Source organism: Dipodomys spectabilis, unplaced genomic scaffold (genome assembly GCF_019054845.1).
Source record: "Dipodomys spectabilis isolate Male_0828 unplaced genomic scaffold, ASM1905484v1 ptg000089l, whole genome shotgun sequence".
In the NCBI taxonomy this organism is placed as follows: Eukaryota; Metazoa; Chordata; class Mammalia; order Rodentia; family Heteromyidae; genus Dipodomys; species Dipodomys spectabilis.
The window spans coordinates 19,146,241-19,162,520 of record NW_024870766.1 but is presented as its reverse complement, the minus strand read 5'-3'; the positions used below and the strand labels follow the sequence as shown (position 1 = coordinate 19,162,520).

The following is a 16,280-nucleotide window of genomic DNA, read 5'->3' as shown; positions in this document are numbered from 1 at the left end:
TACAATGGACACACTAATGAAACAAGCTTAAAGGCCAGGGCTTTGGTCTTGTGACTTTTGAAAAGCCACCCTAAGCAAAACTAGCTCCAATCACCAATATGACCTTCTAGTCTGCAGGTCAAGAGAGTGGGCTTCTTTGTTGTGAGCTTAATAGAAGTCTACAGTATGACAGGAAAATTTCATTCATTTGCCAAATACTCCTTTTTTGACCAAAAGAAGTTAATTCTAGCTCACAAAGCCCACCTTCAATATTTCTATGCAATATAAAATAACATCCAGATTATCTGCCTGTTACAGTAGAGAAAAAATAGTTCCATATAAATTTGAACTTTTATGAATTTGTAAATTTCTAGACCATAGTTTAATTTCTTATTGTATTTAAGCACCTGTTGATGGAAAAAAGTGATGTGTTGTTATTTCCTCTGCTTTTTATTTTTAGCCAGATTGAAGAACAGATACAGTGAGAACAGCTTGTTTTTAAATTCAAAGCAACCTTTATTTTTAATTTTGATGGTGATGTTTTCCAGGGGGAACACAAATGCTTCATCTGTGACTCTCGACTTCCATATAATCCGCACACCCAGCCCAACAGCCACACTATTGAGAACGTAATTCCAAGTTTTGAACCACACAGAGAAAAGACATGGTGGCAATCTGAAAATGGTATGATTAAATTGCTTTCCATTCTTTTATTCATATTTTAACAAGACTCCTTTCTCCTTGTGTGGTCTTAACACTGTCACAGCAAGATGTTATCCACAAAAAATGTGGAACATCTTATAAGAACTGAATTTATTTCCATTTTAAGAAAGAATATTTTCCTTTAGAGAAATCAAAATGTATCTTAAGCAAATAACTCTGTTTTAGTTTTTCCATGTGGGGAAAGAAAAATGCCTCTGTATCTTTTAGTTCTTGGGAAAAATTAATCCTCATAGAAAACTCTACTGCCATAAATTGAATAAAGTCAGAAGTCTAAAGATGAGTAGTAAGTGCTCTTCCTTCTTTGAACACACAAGGAACAGAGAGAAAGAGCACTACTTCTCCCTGTGAGCCAAAGGTCTTAATATAAAATTTGAACTAAAAAGCTGGGTGCCAGTGGCTCAAGCCTGGAATTCTAGCTACTCAGGAGGCTGAGATCTGAGGATTGAAGTTCAAAGCCAGCCTGGGTGGGAAAGGTCCATGAGACTCTTACTTCCAATTAACCACGAGCTGTGACTCAAGTGGTAGAGCATCAGCTTTGAGCAAAAAAACTAAGGGTCAGAGCCCAATCCTAGGTTCATTGACATACAAAAGAAGAAACAAAAGAAAAGAAAGAGAGAAGAAGGAAGGAAGGGAGGGATGGAGGGAGGGAGGGAAGAAGGGAGGGAGGGAGGGAGGGAGGGAGGGAGGGAGGGAGGGAGGGGAAAAGAAAGAAAGAAAAACAAAACAAAAAGAGTGAACTAAAGGATAATTGGCTACTTATAATTAGCTATATCCTTCCTGATTTTATACCCTTCTGTGTGCATGATTTGAAGCGACACAGTGGTCCATGGTTAAGTGTAGGCCTAATGGGAGAGTATCCCTGTCCATACCAAAACATATTCATCCATAGTAGGCCTCCTAATGGAAGCTTTCCCACATACTGGTCTACAAAACATATTTATCCACACGGGGCCTCCCCATAAGGGGCCTCCTCACTTACTAGTTTGTTTTCCTTGGGCACACACTTATTCCATTCATATTCTCTATGATGCATGTTGGGCTCTTTAGACTTCTAAACACATTTTTTTAGAGAACTCTAGACCTAAGAGAGAGAGAGCACGAGAGAGAGAGAGAGAGAAAGAGAGAGAGAGAGACTCTAGACCATTAAGAGCAAAGTGTGGGGATAATTATACTATATAAGATATGTAGGACAATCCTCTTGTGATGGTGTCTTTCTACCACACCCATTTGACAACTGCACGACTGACATCTACTGAACACCAGTTCATTTTGGATCCTAGTTATGTCTTGTTGGACTCTCCTTAATGAATGTGAGGTGAGGTTTGTCATCCTCCCCTGTTGTCATTGATGAGTAGTATCAGTTGGTTTAACAGCTGTTAGGTATAATGTCCAACATTTTGCTGAGGGTAATTGCATAGAAGGAGAGTTCTCAGTCATGTACTTTAGAAAGGGGAAATAGATCTCCTCCTAGTGAGGGTCAGAGTCTTGGATCCAAAGCTTAAAATGTGGCTATGGTTCAGCAGGCGCTTCCCCTACCCATGTGCCCTAGAACTCTAAATAAACTCCCACTCACAATGGTCCAGCCTCTTTTGTCTAGAGCCACACGTTCAGTAGGACCCCTATCTGCACATGGCTATGCTGTCCGTGGAAACGCAACCCAGATGTCTAAACGCTGGGGGCAAAAAATGGATAAAAAAGCATTACTAATTTTTACAATACTGATTATATGTTGTAATGATAATTTTCATATATTGCTTTCTTTTTCTTTCTTAAGTATACTTTTTAGACAATCCTTAATTTCATGTATAACTCATGTTCCACTTCTCTTGAGCCACGCTGTTCTGGAAATAGGTGGGCTTCTGGCTTCTGTTGTGTCTGGGTGGGGCCAGATGCTCACATTGTTCTAGAGATGGATCACAATGCAAAAAGTCCTGACAGGATTATTCCCATCTCCTCAGTAATAGGGGAGCCACAGATCCTCACTCTAAGAGGAATATTCCAAGATGTAGTTTATTCCAATTAACAAAAACAATCTAACTGAACTGACTGTCTGGAGCTGGGTGTTGGGAATAAAGGGTGTGTTGATTTTTATCATGCTCCGGCTTGCTGGCTCCTATTTTGAGTACCAGGAAATACAACCTCTTGCCACCTATGGGAAATGGTCCAGAACTCCCTTGGGAATTTGCAATACTGCCACATAGTGGCCATCTTGTCTTGTCACCAAAATGTGAATTTTAGACAGGGTAAAACCTATGCTGTCACCTAGATCTCCTGGACATGGAGAGACCTGGACACCAGGTCACAGACTGGGGAACAATGTCAGCCACCAGCCATGTGACATCCATGGGATTTTATTATAGACAAGCAACATGGGGGCAGTTAACATGATAAGCAGAGATCTCTGAAATCATTCTTTTTTCCCCCTTCAGGTCTTGATCATGTCAGCATCAGATTGGACCTCGAGACACTATTTCAGTTCAGTCACCTTATACTGACCTTCAAGGTATAGTTGGACAGGCCTGCTGTTTCCTTCTCGATTCCATCAGTGCTCAATGCTAACCTGCAACTTCACTTACTTCCTGGCTTCATTATAGACATCAGAAGCCAAAATAAGTCTAGATTCAAGTTTTATCATCTGGATTTTGTTCTTAAATAATTTTTTAAATGAACATTGCTTATTAATTAATGACTGTATGGTAATGAGAAAAAAATCTTAGAAAAAAGTAGAAAGGGAAAAGTCTATATACTAGAGTAATAGAGGCCACAGAATTTGAGAGATAATTTTCAGGAAAAGGGGAGAGAAACTTGGAAGGGAAAGATTGTGTTCAAAAGAAGAAGAGAAATTATGAGTATTCAAAAACTTAAATTGCCCAACAACAAATCCTCAAAGAAACAACTGCCCAATAAATAAGTGGGCTAAAGACTTAAAGAGAAACTTCTCTGAAGAGGAAAAAAGGATGGTCAATAGACACATGAGGAAATGCTCAACCTCCCTAGCCATAAAAGAAATGCAAATCAAAACAACATTGAAATACCACCTCACCCCAGTTAGAATGGCTATAATCAAGAACTCTAAAAACAAAAGATATTGAAGGGGATGTGGACAGAAGGGAACCCTACTGCATTGTTGGTGGGAGTGTAAACTTTGTCAACCACTTTGGAAAGTAGTATGGAGGTTCCACAAAAGACTCCACATAGAGCTCCCCTATGACCCACCAATCCCACTTTTGGGCATTTACCCAAATGATCACAAACAAGACCATACTAAAACTACCAGCACAGCTATGTTTATTGCAGCATTATTTACCATAGCTAACATATGGAACCAATCCTGATGCCCCTCAGTAGATGAATGGATCAAGAAAATGTGATATATATATACGCAATGGAATTCTATGCCTCTATCAGAAAGAATGACATTGCCCCATTTGTTAGGAAATGGAAAGACTTGGAAAAAATTATATTAAGTGAAGTAAGCCAGGCCCAAAGAAACATAGGCCCATGGTTTCCCTTATTTGCAATAGCTAGTATATGTATGAGACAAGCAAAAACGGTCAGATAAGTTGATGTTAGGGAAATGAACCCTAAGATAAGGGTTCAAATGGTTTTTTTTTCTTTCTTGTGATTGTTTCCAACATATTTATAAGATGGTTTCTTTGTTGCTTTGTATGTACCTCCCCCAGGGTATAAGCCCTGCTTTCACTGTATTTGATGTTGATATAATTTGTGGAGGGGAAGGGAAAAAAACAAGCTGTTTAAATAGGGATACAGGTGGACCCATTACAAAAATGAGATGTACAAGAGGTTATGTAGAAAAACGAACTTTATAGCTTCAGCGGTGGGGGGATGGGGTGGTAGGGGGGGTGTGGGGGTGGGGGTGGAGAGCGGAAGGGATGGTATGAGGAAACAAAGGAGGTGGCAACAATGCTTGATAAGAAATGTACTCACTAGGGCTGGGAAGGTGGCTCAGTGGTAGAGCACTTATCTTGCATGCCTGAGGCCCTGGATTTGAATTCTCAGCACCACATAAGCAAAAAGAAAAAAGCCGGAAGTGGCGCTGTGGCTCAAGTAGTAGAGCACTAGCCTTGAGCTGAAGAGCTGAGGGACAGCGCCCAAGCCCAGAGTTCAGGCCCAATGACCGGACCCCCCCCCCCCCAAAAAAAAAAGAAAGAAAGAAAGAAAGAAATGTACTCGCTATCTTGCCCATATAATTGTAACCCCTCTGTATGGTATTTTCACAGTAATAATTAAAAATTTTTAGAAAAAGAAATTATGAGTATTAAGGTTAGTTAGATGCCAACACAAGTTATATAGTACAGTTTTTTATAATCATCAGAATTCTAACCTTGATCTCAGGCTTGGCACTAATTTGGGTAATTATTTTTTTTTAAAGATATAAAATTTAAAAGTAATGAAAAAAGGTCATCAGTCTTTGTCCCCCCAAAACTCACCATTTCATTGCAAACTCAGACATATAAATAGAATAAGTATTTTTAAGTATAAACAAAAAAAGAAAGTTGTAGTACAAAAGGAAATGTGCAGTAATACAGATATAATTAAAATCCTGGGGTTACTTAGTTGAAGAAGCTAAATCCACTTTAGGGAATCACAATAAACGTTATGGGTTTCATAAGATCTGTAAATTTGCCTAAGGAAAAGCATTCTCAGCAAAGAGAACCAAAGAAAATTGTTGTAAAATACTAATGACATTGGCATTTTTTTAAATGTATGTACTACTTTTCTTACTAATTACACAGTCATAAATCTTTTCAAAATGTAACTTGATTCTGAGGGCATAAATAGTTGCCCATTTGTTGGAACAAGATCTACCTGTGTCTGCTGTAGAGTACAAGGTTTCATAAAATGGAAATAGAAGACAAAAATGTTCAAACAAATGATTGATAAACTCTGCCTTGGGACATTATTTTCAGACTTTTCGACCTGCTGCAATGTTAGTAGAGCGTTCCACCAACTATGGACACACCTGGAAAGTGCTCAAATATTTTGCAAAAGACTGTGCTATTTCTTTTCCTGGCATCACTGCTGGCCAGGCCCAGAAAGTGGGAGACCTTGTCTGTGACTCCAGATATTCAGATGTTGAGCCCTCAACTGGAGGCGAGGTAACCTTCCTTCCTTTGGATTTCTTTCCTTATAAACACTTTAATACGTGTGTGTGTGTGTGTGTGTGTGTGTGTATACTCATATATATATAAGAGAAAGCTTAAGTCATGTTTATTCAACCATAATGTAATCTTATTTTTTTCTTAAAATGAAAATGCCTAAATTGAAATGAATCCTGATTAGTAGACAATAAATATCCAAGCAGAAGCAATCCATAGGGGTTAACAGCTGAGAGTGAACAGTTCAGTCTATACTGGCCAGGTGTAGTGCTGGGCACCTAGAGGAAGAAAGAAAAGAACAAAGCTGGTCACATTCCTGAGTTAACTGTCTCATTATTGTAATTCTGGAATCGCTAGGGAAACTAGGTGGGATCTAGGAATGTCTCTCTATACAAAGCTGGTAACAACTAGCACAAGGTCAGGGTAGCAGTGGGGTTGGAGAGTACCTATCTTATCAGAGAGAGCAGAGAGATTTGGTGGCATAAGACAGCTTCAGAATTCCCTGCCAGGCCCAAATTCACAGTGGCTTGCTGAACTACCCATCACTCCATCCTAACCCAGTTCATAGTTCTCTTCAGCAGTGCTATTCCACTTCTGTTTGTATGGACACACATACACCAAATCCACCTGTGACTGCTCAATCCTATTCATTCATCTCTGTATCTGGTCCTTTATTCATATAGTCACTCAAATAATAATCGACATATTAGCTGGGAGCCAATGGCTCAATCTTCATGCAAGATCAAGATTTCTTCCTTAAGCAATTAGACAGTTACACTTGGGCTACCATAATAAGTTCACCTATATTGTTTGTCTTGCAGGTTGTTTTAAAAGTTTTGGACCCTAGTTTTGAAATAGAAAACCCTTACAGCCCCCAAATTCAAGGTATGAATCTGTTACATATTTCATAAGTTTTCTTTAAATTTCATGTTAGGAGGATGCCTTGTCATTTCTTTCCTGTGGTGTGCTAAGGAGACAGTCAAGCAGAAAAACTTGAACTTAAATGCACTTTGATTCATTTTGTTTTTCTTTTTCAAGACCTTGTAACATTAACAAACCTGAGGATAAACTTTACCAAACTCCACACGCTTGGGGATACTTTACTTGGAAAGCAACAAAATGATTCCCTTGATAAATACTACTACGCACTCTATGAGATGATCGTTCGGGGAAGCTGTTTTTGCAATGGCCATGCAAATAAGTGTGAGCCTTTACAGCAGGTGCAGGGAGACGTTTTCAGCTCCACAGCAGTGGTAAGTTATTAGCCAGACTTGCAAACTGTCTCTCCTTCCTTCCTTTCATTGTTCTGATATATAATTTATATGGAGACCAGAAATCTATATATGGAGAACAATAAATCTGAGTGCCCAGTTTTGCATGGGACCGGTAGCACTGAATCTCCACCTTCCCGGCACCCCCTTCCCGCCCCACCTGCTCATTCCTCTGTCCATAGTCCTTGTGAATTCTGTCACCTGTGGGCATCACTGAACTCAGGAGCAGAATTTATCATGTGTGGTTTTAAGATAACCTACCTTGCTTTGGTTTATTTATTTTTTTAGGACACACAGATTTGATAGGAATGAACTATAATTTCACATTCATTCTTTCACACATACAAAAAAATATTGAAAATTTGTAGGGAATGCGACCTTCTATTCAAAGCTAGAATGTTTCAATGACACCTGATATTATAAAAATGGTCAAGCCCTGTGATACTCTTCTGCTCTGAACTGCTGTCAGGGTTGTAGATCTCTTGTTCTTAGTGTGTGTCTTTTGTTGTTGTCTTCTTGTTTCTACAGTTCAGGGAATTGAACCCAGGGCTTCAAACATTCTATGCTCGTGTTCTACCACTGAGCCATACTCGAGCCCAAGAACTGTACACTTGTGCTGAATCCTAAGGGGTATGTCTACTAAACAGATTTACTTATTAGGTTCAGTTGTCTCAGTCTCTAGAGAACATGATACCTTCCCACACAGCCACCTCTACATCTCTCTGAACATTTTTAAGCATTTTGTGAAAGCCTGAGGGAATCATGTCTTTCTGTAGCTTCTTTCTCTTTTCTAACTCCTTATTTTCCCTTCTCCAAAAACACACTCACTCCTTACATCTTGTTCCTTGTGCTGTCCTGAAACAAGAATTTAGAAAAGCATACCCACAAAATTTACTCTAAATATTGATTATACTTCTGGAAATTATTAAATCTTATAAACTAGTGAAGCACATAATTGAATATAGACAGATTGGTATTGTCACTAACACATAGGGAACTAAAAGCCACAGAGGGACCATGACCTGGGAATTCATTTTCCATGTACAGACAAGCCCTGTTTAGCCAGATGCTCAGGGCTCACACCTGGAATCCTAGGTATTTGAGAAGCTGAGCTCTGATGATTGTGGTTCAAATTTCCAGTTAACCAGAAAAATGCTGAAAGTAGAGGTAAGGCTCAAGTGGTAGCGTACCATCTTTGAGCAGAAAAAAAAAGCAAAAGTGTCATGCCAGGCCGAGTTCATACACACACACACACACACACACACACACACACACACACGCACACACGCACGCACGCACATGCACATGCACACACACAAAGAAAAGCCCTATTCTAACTCTGTTCATTCATGATTGCAGGTTCATGGGCACTGTGTCTGTCAGCACAATACAGATGGCCCCAACTGTGAGCGATGTAAGGACTTCTTCCAGGATGCTCCTTGGAGGCCAGCTGTGGGTGCTCAGGACAGCGCTTGCAGAGGTGGGTGAAAATAAGTTCTTGAATAGAAGAGTGTGTTCTCTTCTCTTATTCTGAAGCACATGTATTTCACTTCTGTGGGGTGCAGGCAGCTGAAGAACTGGAGCTGTGGCTCCCTGCTGCACTTGTGTGATATCTTAATTGCTCCAAGGGCCTCATGTACAAGAATCACCAACTTCTCAAACTGACACCCCCCAAAAAAATTAAGATAACTAGTGTGCATGCTATGCAGCACATTTTTAGATAATGGGGTGAAGTTGTGTGTAATTGCTGAGGGCAAGCAAGTCTAGGTTTGGTAACAAGATGTCATACGTTCCAGAAAATGACTTTATATCCATAAGAAAGATGATAGGAAAAAATGAGGTCCAGGAATTAATTTGTTGTTAGGCTTTTTGTCTTTGTGCCAATACTGTAGCTTTAATTTAGGGTCAGAGTATTCTCTCTTAGCTTTTTATGGCTCAAGGCTTTTGCTTTTCCACTTGAACCACAACTCCACTTCTAGCATTTTGCTGGTTAATTGAATATGAGTCTCACGAACTTTTCTGAGATCTGATATTCTCAGATCTCAGCCTCTTGAGTATCTAGGTTTATAGGCAAGAGCTACAAGCATCTGGCTTGGACTAGCATGTTTTAATGAAATATTTTGGTTAATAAGGTATTTTAGTTTGCAGTGACAGTTTAGCTGCCTCTGAATTTTTATGAACTTCCACACAATCTTCTTATTCCGTTTCTTTTCCCAGGTTTTGGTAAAATAGGACTTGAAGGAATGAAAGGTCCCTAGAAGAGCTCTAATGAAAAGAACCTATCTGTGACAGAGTACACAAATCCAGCAAAACATGGCCAAACTCAGACTGTTTACAGTGGGGTGGGTTGTGGGACACAGCACAGACGTTACAACAAAGATAAACAAATTTCTCCCAACAACTATGTGGCCTTCTAGTCATCTTAGTGAGCCTCACGAGAGAAAAGTGGCCTGTAGCCACCTTTTTAGCCCTCTGTCCTTGCAGAAGCACAGAAACTGACTGGGCTCTACTCCAACATCTTATGTACAAATCCCAATGTGTATAGAACATTTAAGTAAAAAAAAGAAAGAAAGAAAAAGAAAAGAAAAAAAAAAAGCCTGGTGTCGGTGGCTCAGGCCTGTATGGCTCACACCTATAATCCTAGCTACCCAGGAGGCTAAGATCAAAGGATTGTGGTTCAAAGTTAGTATGGGAGGGAAAGTTCGTGAGAGTCTTATCTCCAATTCACCACCAGAAAACTGGAATAGAGCTGTGGCTTAAAGTGGTAGAGCACTAGTCTTGAGCAAAAAAGCTCAGGAACAGCACCCAAGCCTGAGTTCAAGCCCCAGGACTAAAAAATAAATAAATAAATAAAATTCAGATTTACAAAGCATGAAGTCAGCAAAAATATTCTTCACTGAACACCATAACACACCCTATGGTTTCCAGATTGCCTAAATGATTTCTTTCTGTTTGTGTGATTTTTAAAAGTATATATTGAGTATCATGGGAACACTCTTTATGACAGCACATGAGGAGAGCAGAATGCCAGACAGACCTGCTTTGGCCTCTGTACACTTGGATGTGGATGAAGAGGAGCAGGGGCTGAGACCTTGGAGGCTGAGCATGTGGGACACCGCAGCCTCTGAAAGTCTCTCAGGCGTTTTCCATTTCCCTTCTCAGCATGCAGCTGTAATGGCCACTCTGAGCGCTGTCACTTTGACATGACCACATACCTGGCCAGTGGTGGCCTCAGTGGAGGCGTGTGTGAGGACTGTCAGCACCACACCGAGGGCCAGCACTGCGAGCGCTGCAGACCCCTCTTCTACAGGGACCCCTTCAAGGCCATCTCGGATCCCTATGCATGCCTCCGTGAGTTCCACCCCTTGCCCAGTCCTTTGCATTTGTCTCCACAAATTCTCATCTGGCACCTTTGGGATTGCCTGCCCCAACTCTGCTTAGCAGGGGATTCAGACTACCTTATGGGAAGTGAGGAGGTAAGACTACTTCAGTTCTACCTCCAAACAAGCTGACCCAAATAATCCAGGTCAGGCCTGAGAATTGTGTAACCTAGGCTATACCAATGAATCAGAACTTTATTTTGGATCCAACCAGGAGGGGCTGGCAGCTTTAGGAGATGCCACAGGCATGTTGGTAACACTGGAACTCAAATCAAGAAAGTAACCACACAGTGATATTGGCTAAAACATTTCACTGGCTGAGGAAATTCTATTTTTCAATTTTGCTCTAAGATAAATGAGGTAAGATCTCATCTTCTTTAAAGAACAAGACTTAAAGCCAAGTGCCAGTGGCTCATGCCTAGCTACTCGGAAGGCTGAGATCTGAGGATTGCAGTTCAATACCAACCTGAGCAGGAAAACCCATGAGACACATATCAAATTAACTACCAAAACAGGGGGGTGGAAGTGGAGTTATGGCTCAAGTGGTAGAGCACAAGACTTGAGGGAGAATATTTTTTAAAAAGGAACAGCACCCCAGTCCCAAATTCAGGCCCAAGACCAGCCCCTCCCCCCCAAAAAAGACTTCAAACCTTTATTATTTATTTGTTTATTGCAGTAGTGGGGCTTGAACTCAGACCCTCGAGGTCACTTGTACTCAGCTTTCTTGATCAAGGCTGATGCTCTACCACTTGACCACTGTTCCAGTCCAGCATTTTGCTTGTTAATTAGAGATAAGAGACCTGCAGACTTTTCTACTCATTCTGCCTTCAAACTGCTATCCTCAGATCTCATATTTCAGCCTTGAGTAGTCAGAATTATAGACTTGAGCCACCAGCATCCAGCAAAAAGCTTTTCTGTTTAATCTCAACTTTTACAAGCATAAAAAATAGACAGTCATATAATAAACACTTTTTACATACCACCAGCTTCATCAAAACTTTTCCAACTCTCTTTACTAAGAAAACACCACAAACACTAATGGAACCCCAGGCATAGCTTCTCCCTTTGCCTTCTTCCTTCATAGGAGCAAACACTCTCAACGACTTGATATTTATCATTAAGACCATGCTTGTTTTCATACTTGCACACATGTTTTTATCACAAACAATATGTATTGGCGGATTGTCAAACTTTTGACAACAGTGACTTTGGATTAATGGTTGTATGCTATATGTATCCTTCAGCAACTTGGATATTTCAACATTCTATTTCTGAGATTTGTCCTTATTGGTTAGCCCCGATTCCTTCATTTAAATTTCTGCCAAGAATTTCTTCCTATAAATATGTCAATATGTATTGGTCTATTTTCTATTTGTGAGCTAGTGCACATGTGTAAAGACTATCCCTAAGAAACATAACTCAGATGGAAATGCTGGACCAATGCAGAATTGACTCTAGGTGACTGTGCCAATTACCACCTACACCATGAGTATGTGGGACTTCCTGTGGATCTATATCCTGTTCAAAACTGATACAAAGAACTAAGTTCTCAGAAAACATTTGTTTAGAGAAATTTCCTGAGTGTCCTACAATTTTTATCTTGATCTTGAATTGTACACATACACATCAAATCCCCCTAAACTTTTATTCATGTTTATAGTTATGTACTCAGAAAAGAAAAGAAAATTGCTCTTTGGGGGTAGAATGAAGGAATTACAATGTTATAAAACATAGTCCAGGAGTCATAAAAGAAATTTAGAGATTTATAAGCCAGATGATTTAAATATATCAAATGAATCTTGTTTTTAAGATTAAATTGATGGTACTTTAGAAAAAAGAAAGAAAGAAAGAAGAGGAAGTTAACACTCCTGATTTGAAATTAAGAAGGCATTCTTTGTAAACAAGGAGTTTTTCCTCATAACAAATCTCCATCATGAGACTCCCCAGTTTCTGTTCCCCTAAACACATGTTTATTGTATGTATACAAATGATGTGTATCAAGAAGATTGACTAGCACTCTCATATAACCTTTCTCTAAGTTGTCCTTGGTTGAACCTAAATATTTACATAAAGGGATTCCAGGCACAGATTGGCTAATTTTAAGTCTTCTATGATTAAGACAGTTACATATGATGCAAACAAAACCAAAGATCTGGTAGACTTAGCCACTGATAAGAAAAGTTTACTAAGATTAAATTGGTTTTATTGGCCTTCTAAAGGCTAAGACATAGGGTTATTCAAAGTAGAGTTACTCTCTAGTCACTCTGTCCCAAAGGGTATTTCTGTGTATAATTAATTGATAATCTAGAAATCTGTGCTGATCCTTGGATGTGACTCCCAAATAAACTTGAGCTTTTCCTTTTGGCCACTTATTAAATGATCTATTTTGTCCTTTATTCTCTGGAAGCAAGTGGCTTTAATTAGAAGGAAATTGTGAATTTTCCTCCAAACTAAACAGAACCTAATGTTTTTATCACCACTCACAATCCAAGAACAAACAGCCAAAACTTGAAAGATTATGTCAGACAACTAAGCATTTGTTTCGACACCAAACAACTGATCTGACTGGATTTTTCCCACTGAACTCACTAACCTAAGTGGTTGTAGACATAACCTTAAATTTGAGGAGCTTATGTCTATTAATCTGAAGCAAACATGTACAAATGTGGGAAAGAGTGTCCTTTAAAATCCAGATGTTTATTTTTGATGTTTATTGCCTCCCTTTAAAGTAGAATCCCTTGGAAACAGCACCATAAAGGAAGGATGGGTCCTTGTAATGGCTACCAACACACTGGTCCTCTAGACCAAAGCTACAAGTGCTGTCTGTGTCTCCCCAGACTCTGTAGTCATGAGAATCATCCTGACTGACAGTTCTTACTTACACTATGTCAAAATCTATCTCATATAACATATCTTCTCTAGTCCTGCCATACCCTCAAATTATTCACACTATCAGAATCCTTTTTCATATTATATTCCTTAATGAGTTATATTTCTACTTTTAAAAAAAGCTGATACTTCTGTTGATCCTGTGCTACTGGTTTCTGCTTATCTTTTTTTCTAGAATTTCTTTAAGTTTTTGCATTATTGCCAGGTTTCCAAAAGAGAAAACAAGGACATGAATGTCTTCCTGTTCTTTTCCTTTCTTTCTTGTAGATTGTCCAGGAAAAGTCAAAAAGAATGATAGTACTTTCCTTGGAGACATACATTTTCTGTGAGGAAGAACATCTTTTAACCTTGCTTCAGAGAGTTGGTTAGGCATTAACCTGATTTCTTTCAGTTTGCAGGGAGACAAATACCACTATATAAACCCTTAGTTTCTTGACCTTATTTTCACCTTTAGTCTTTTTATTTTTCTTACTACATTGAAATTCATTTAACATAAAATTCACCATTTTAAAATGAACAATTGACTAGTTCAGTGTCATGCAACCATCACATTTGCCGAGTTCAAAGACATTTTCATCATCCCCAAAAGAACTAATCCTTAAAATCATTTTCTAAACAGTAGTTTTCCTCTGACTTTAGAATAATATATATGCATAGATATGTATATGTAAATATACACAATATATGGAATTATATAAGGAATGCCATATGAAAAAAATGCTGATAGTATGAATAGTTTGAGGGTAGGACAGAATTAGACAAGAGAAGTTATGTGAGGTAGACCTTGATGGCCTATAAGGAAGAACTCTTTGTCAGGATGACCCCCGCCAGTCTAAAGTGTCTGGATAGATGCATGTATATGTATGGAATTATCCAACATATATCTGAACTTACTCAACATACATCTGAACTTACTCTGGGAGCCATTTCTGAAACCCTTTGCCCAGTAGTCTACTTGTACAAATTTATTTGGTTATTATTTAAACATAGCTTAATAGTTCTAGAATGGGCAAAATGCTATGCTTAAAATGAAAGTTCCCCATAGTTTGCAATTAACTAAGTCAATGCATTTCTGTGTCCCCAGCTTGTGAATGTGACCCTGATGGGACCCTGTCTGGTGGCATTTGTGTGAGCCACTCTGATCCTTCCCTAGGATCTGTGGCAGGCCAGTGCCTGTGTAAGGAGAATGTTGAAGGAGCCAAATGTGACCAGTGCAAACCCAGCTACTTTGGCCTGAGCGCCTCTGACCCTTTGGGCTGCAGACGTAAGTCCGCAAGGCTGGGCCACCAACCTGGGTGGGTGCATGTTACAGTTCAGTGGGGCTCTTTCTTCCTTCCTTCCTTTCTTCCTTTCTTCCTTCCTTTCTTTCTCTCTCTCTCTCTCTCTTTCTCCTCTCTTCCTTCCCCCCCCTCCTCTTTCTTTCTCCCATCTTCCTTTTTCCCTCTCTCTCTCCCTCTCCCTGCCCCTAAAATTCACTCCCTGCAAAACCCCTAAAAGTCCTGACTGGCCTCTGAGGCTTTAAGTCATTCAATACCTCCCTTAACTTGAGAAATTAGTGGACAACTTTCCTCCTTGGTATACTGAATGTATCATAACTTGCCAGCAGAGGGCGCTCACATTTCCCCTCCACTGCAACAAATGGAGTAAATACTAAGAATTTTAACGCCAAGTTGCGAAACCTCTAGAAAAATGGCTCCCGGTAACTGAATACACTCCTCCCAGTGAGTGTAAGTCAATGAGCACGCACAAAGGCATCACGAGTTCCTATTTGCTCTGCAACAGGTAAGGAATGCACTGGAGATAACCCAAAAGCAGAGCCCTCCAGAAACAAAGGAAGCAGGGGATTTTATTCATATGGAAAAGCACTTTAGGGAGCACACTCCTGCGCAAAGTCAGTGTAAGGTTATAATTCAAGAAGGAAACATACATTTCCGGGCATGCTCAGCTCAAGGTCATGGAGTGCATGCTTGGAAGGTTAAAATAGGGAATAGAAACACTTCTGGGAATATTCAGTTTCTTTTTTTCCAAGAAGTTTTAACTAAAATAAAAGGAAAGGATACTGAAAGCTTGCTAAACCAGGCACCAGTGGCTCATGCTTGTAGTCTTCGCTACTCAGGATTAGGGTTTGAAGCCAGCTTAGGTAAAAATGTTAATGAAACTTTTATCTACAGTTAACTAGCAAAAAGCTGAAAGTGGAAATGTGGCTCAAGTATAGCACCAATCTTTAGCATAAAAGCTAAGAGACAGCACCCTGGCCATGAGTGCAAACACCTTTTTTTTAAGCATATTAATATAGGAGTTTTATCTAAAGGATGCCAGCCTGGCTTAACCACAACTACTTGGTGTCTATAGAAAAATTTATTATAGGGCTGGGAAGTTGACTCAGTGGTAGAGCGCTTGCCTTGCATGCCTGAGGCCCTGGGTTCGATTCCTCAGCACCACATAAGCAGAAACAAAAAGCCGGAAGTGGTGCTGTGGCTCAAGTGGTAGAGCACTAGCCTTGAGCTGAAGAGCTGAGGGACAGTGCCCAGGCCCAGAGTTCAGGTCCATGACCGGACCCCCCCAAAAAAATATTCTTCTCAGGTTTGATGGTGAAATTAAATGTCACCGTAATGAATTATATGGCCAAGATAGTTTTCCATCACAGTTTTCAGCACTGTAGGCATCTCTGTGGTTCACTGATTAGCATGATGTCCTCTGAGAATGGTTTGAACATTGATGTGTGTGTGTGTGTGTGTGTGTAGGTATATGTGTGTAACCATTTTGTTGGCATGTAACAAACGTGCCATACAGTATCATTTAAAGAGTATAGTTCATTTATTTTTAATACATCAAAAGTTGTGTAACATCATCAGTTTTAGAACATTTTAATCCCCCAGCACAAACCCCATTTTGGATATGTAACTACAAGAACTGCA

The 16,280-nt window shown here is 39.7% G+C and overlaps 1 protein-coding gene across 1 annotated transcript in view; it reads left to right on the top strand.

Moving 5' to 3' along the window:
• Positions 1–16,280, top strand: part of Lamb4 (laminin subunit beta 4) — a 98,527-nt gene that overhangs the window by 10,347 nt on the left and 71,900 nt on the right. Inside the window, exons 3-10 of the mRNA XM_042684798.1 lie at positions 528–663; positions 3,132–3,205; positions 5,634–5,822; positions 6,644–6,707; positions 6,861–7,075; positions 8,453–8,573; positions 10,256–10,444; positions 14,447–14,626. Coding sequence (XP_042540732.1) covers positions 528–663; positions 3,132–3,205; positions 5,634–5,822; positions 6,644–6,707; positions 6,861–7,075; positions 8,453–8,573; positions 10,256–10,444; positions 14,447–14,626 — 1,168 coding nt within the window. The remainder of the gene's footprint in view (positions 1–527; positions 664–3,131; positions 3,206–5,633; positions 5,823–6,643; positions 6,708–6,860; positions 7,076–8,452; positions 8,574–10,255; positions 10,445–14,446; positions 14,627–16,280) is intronic.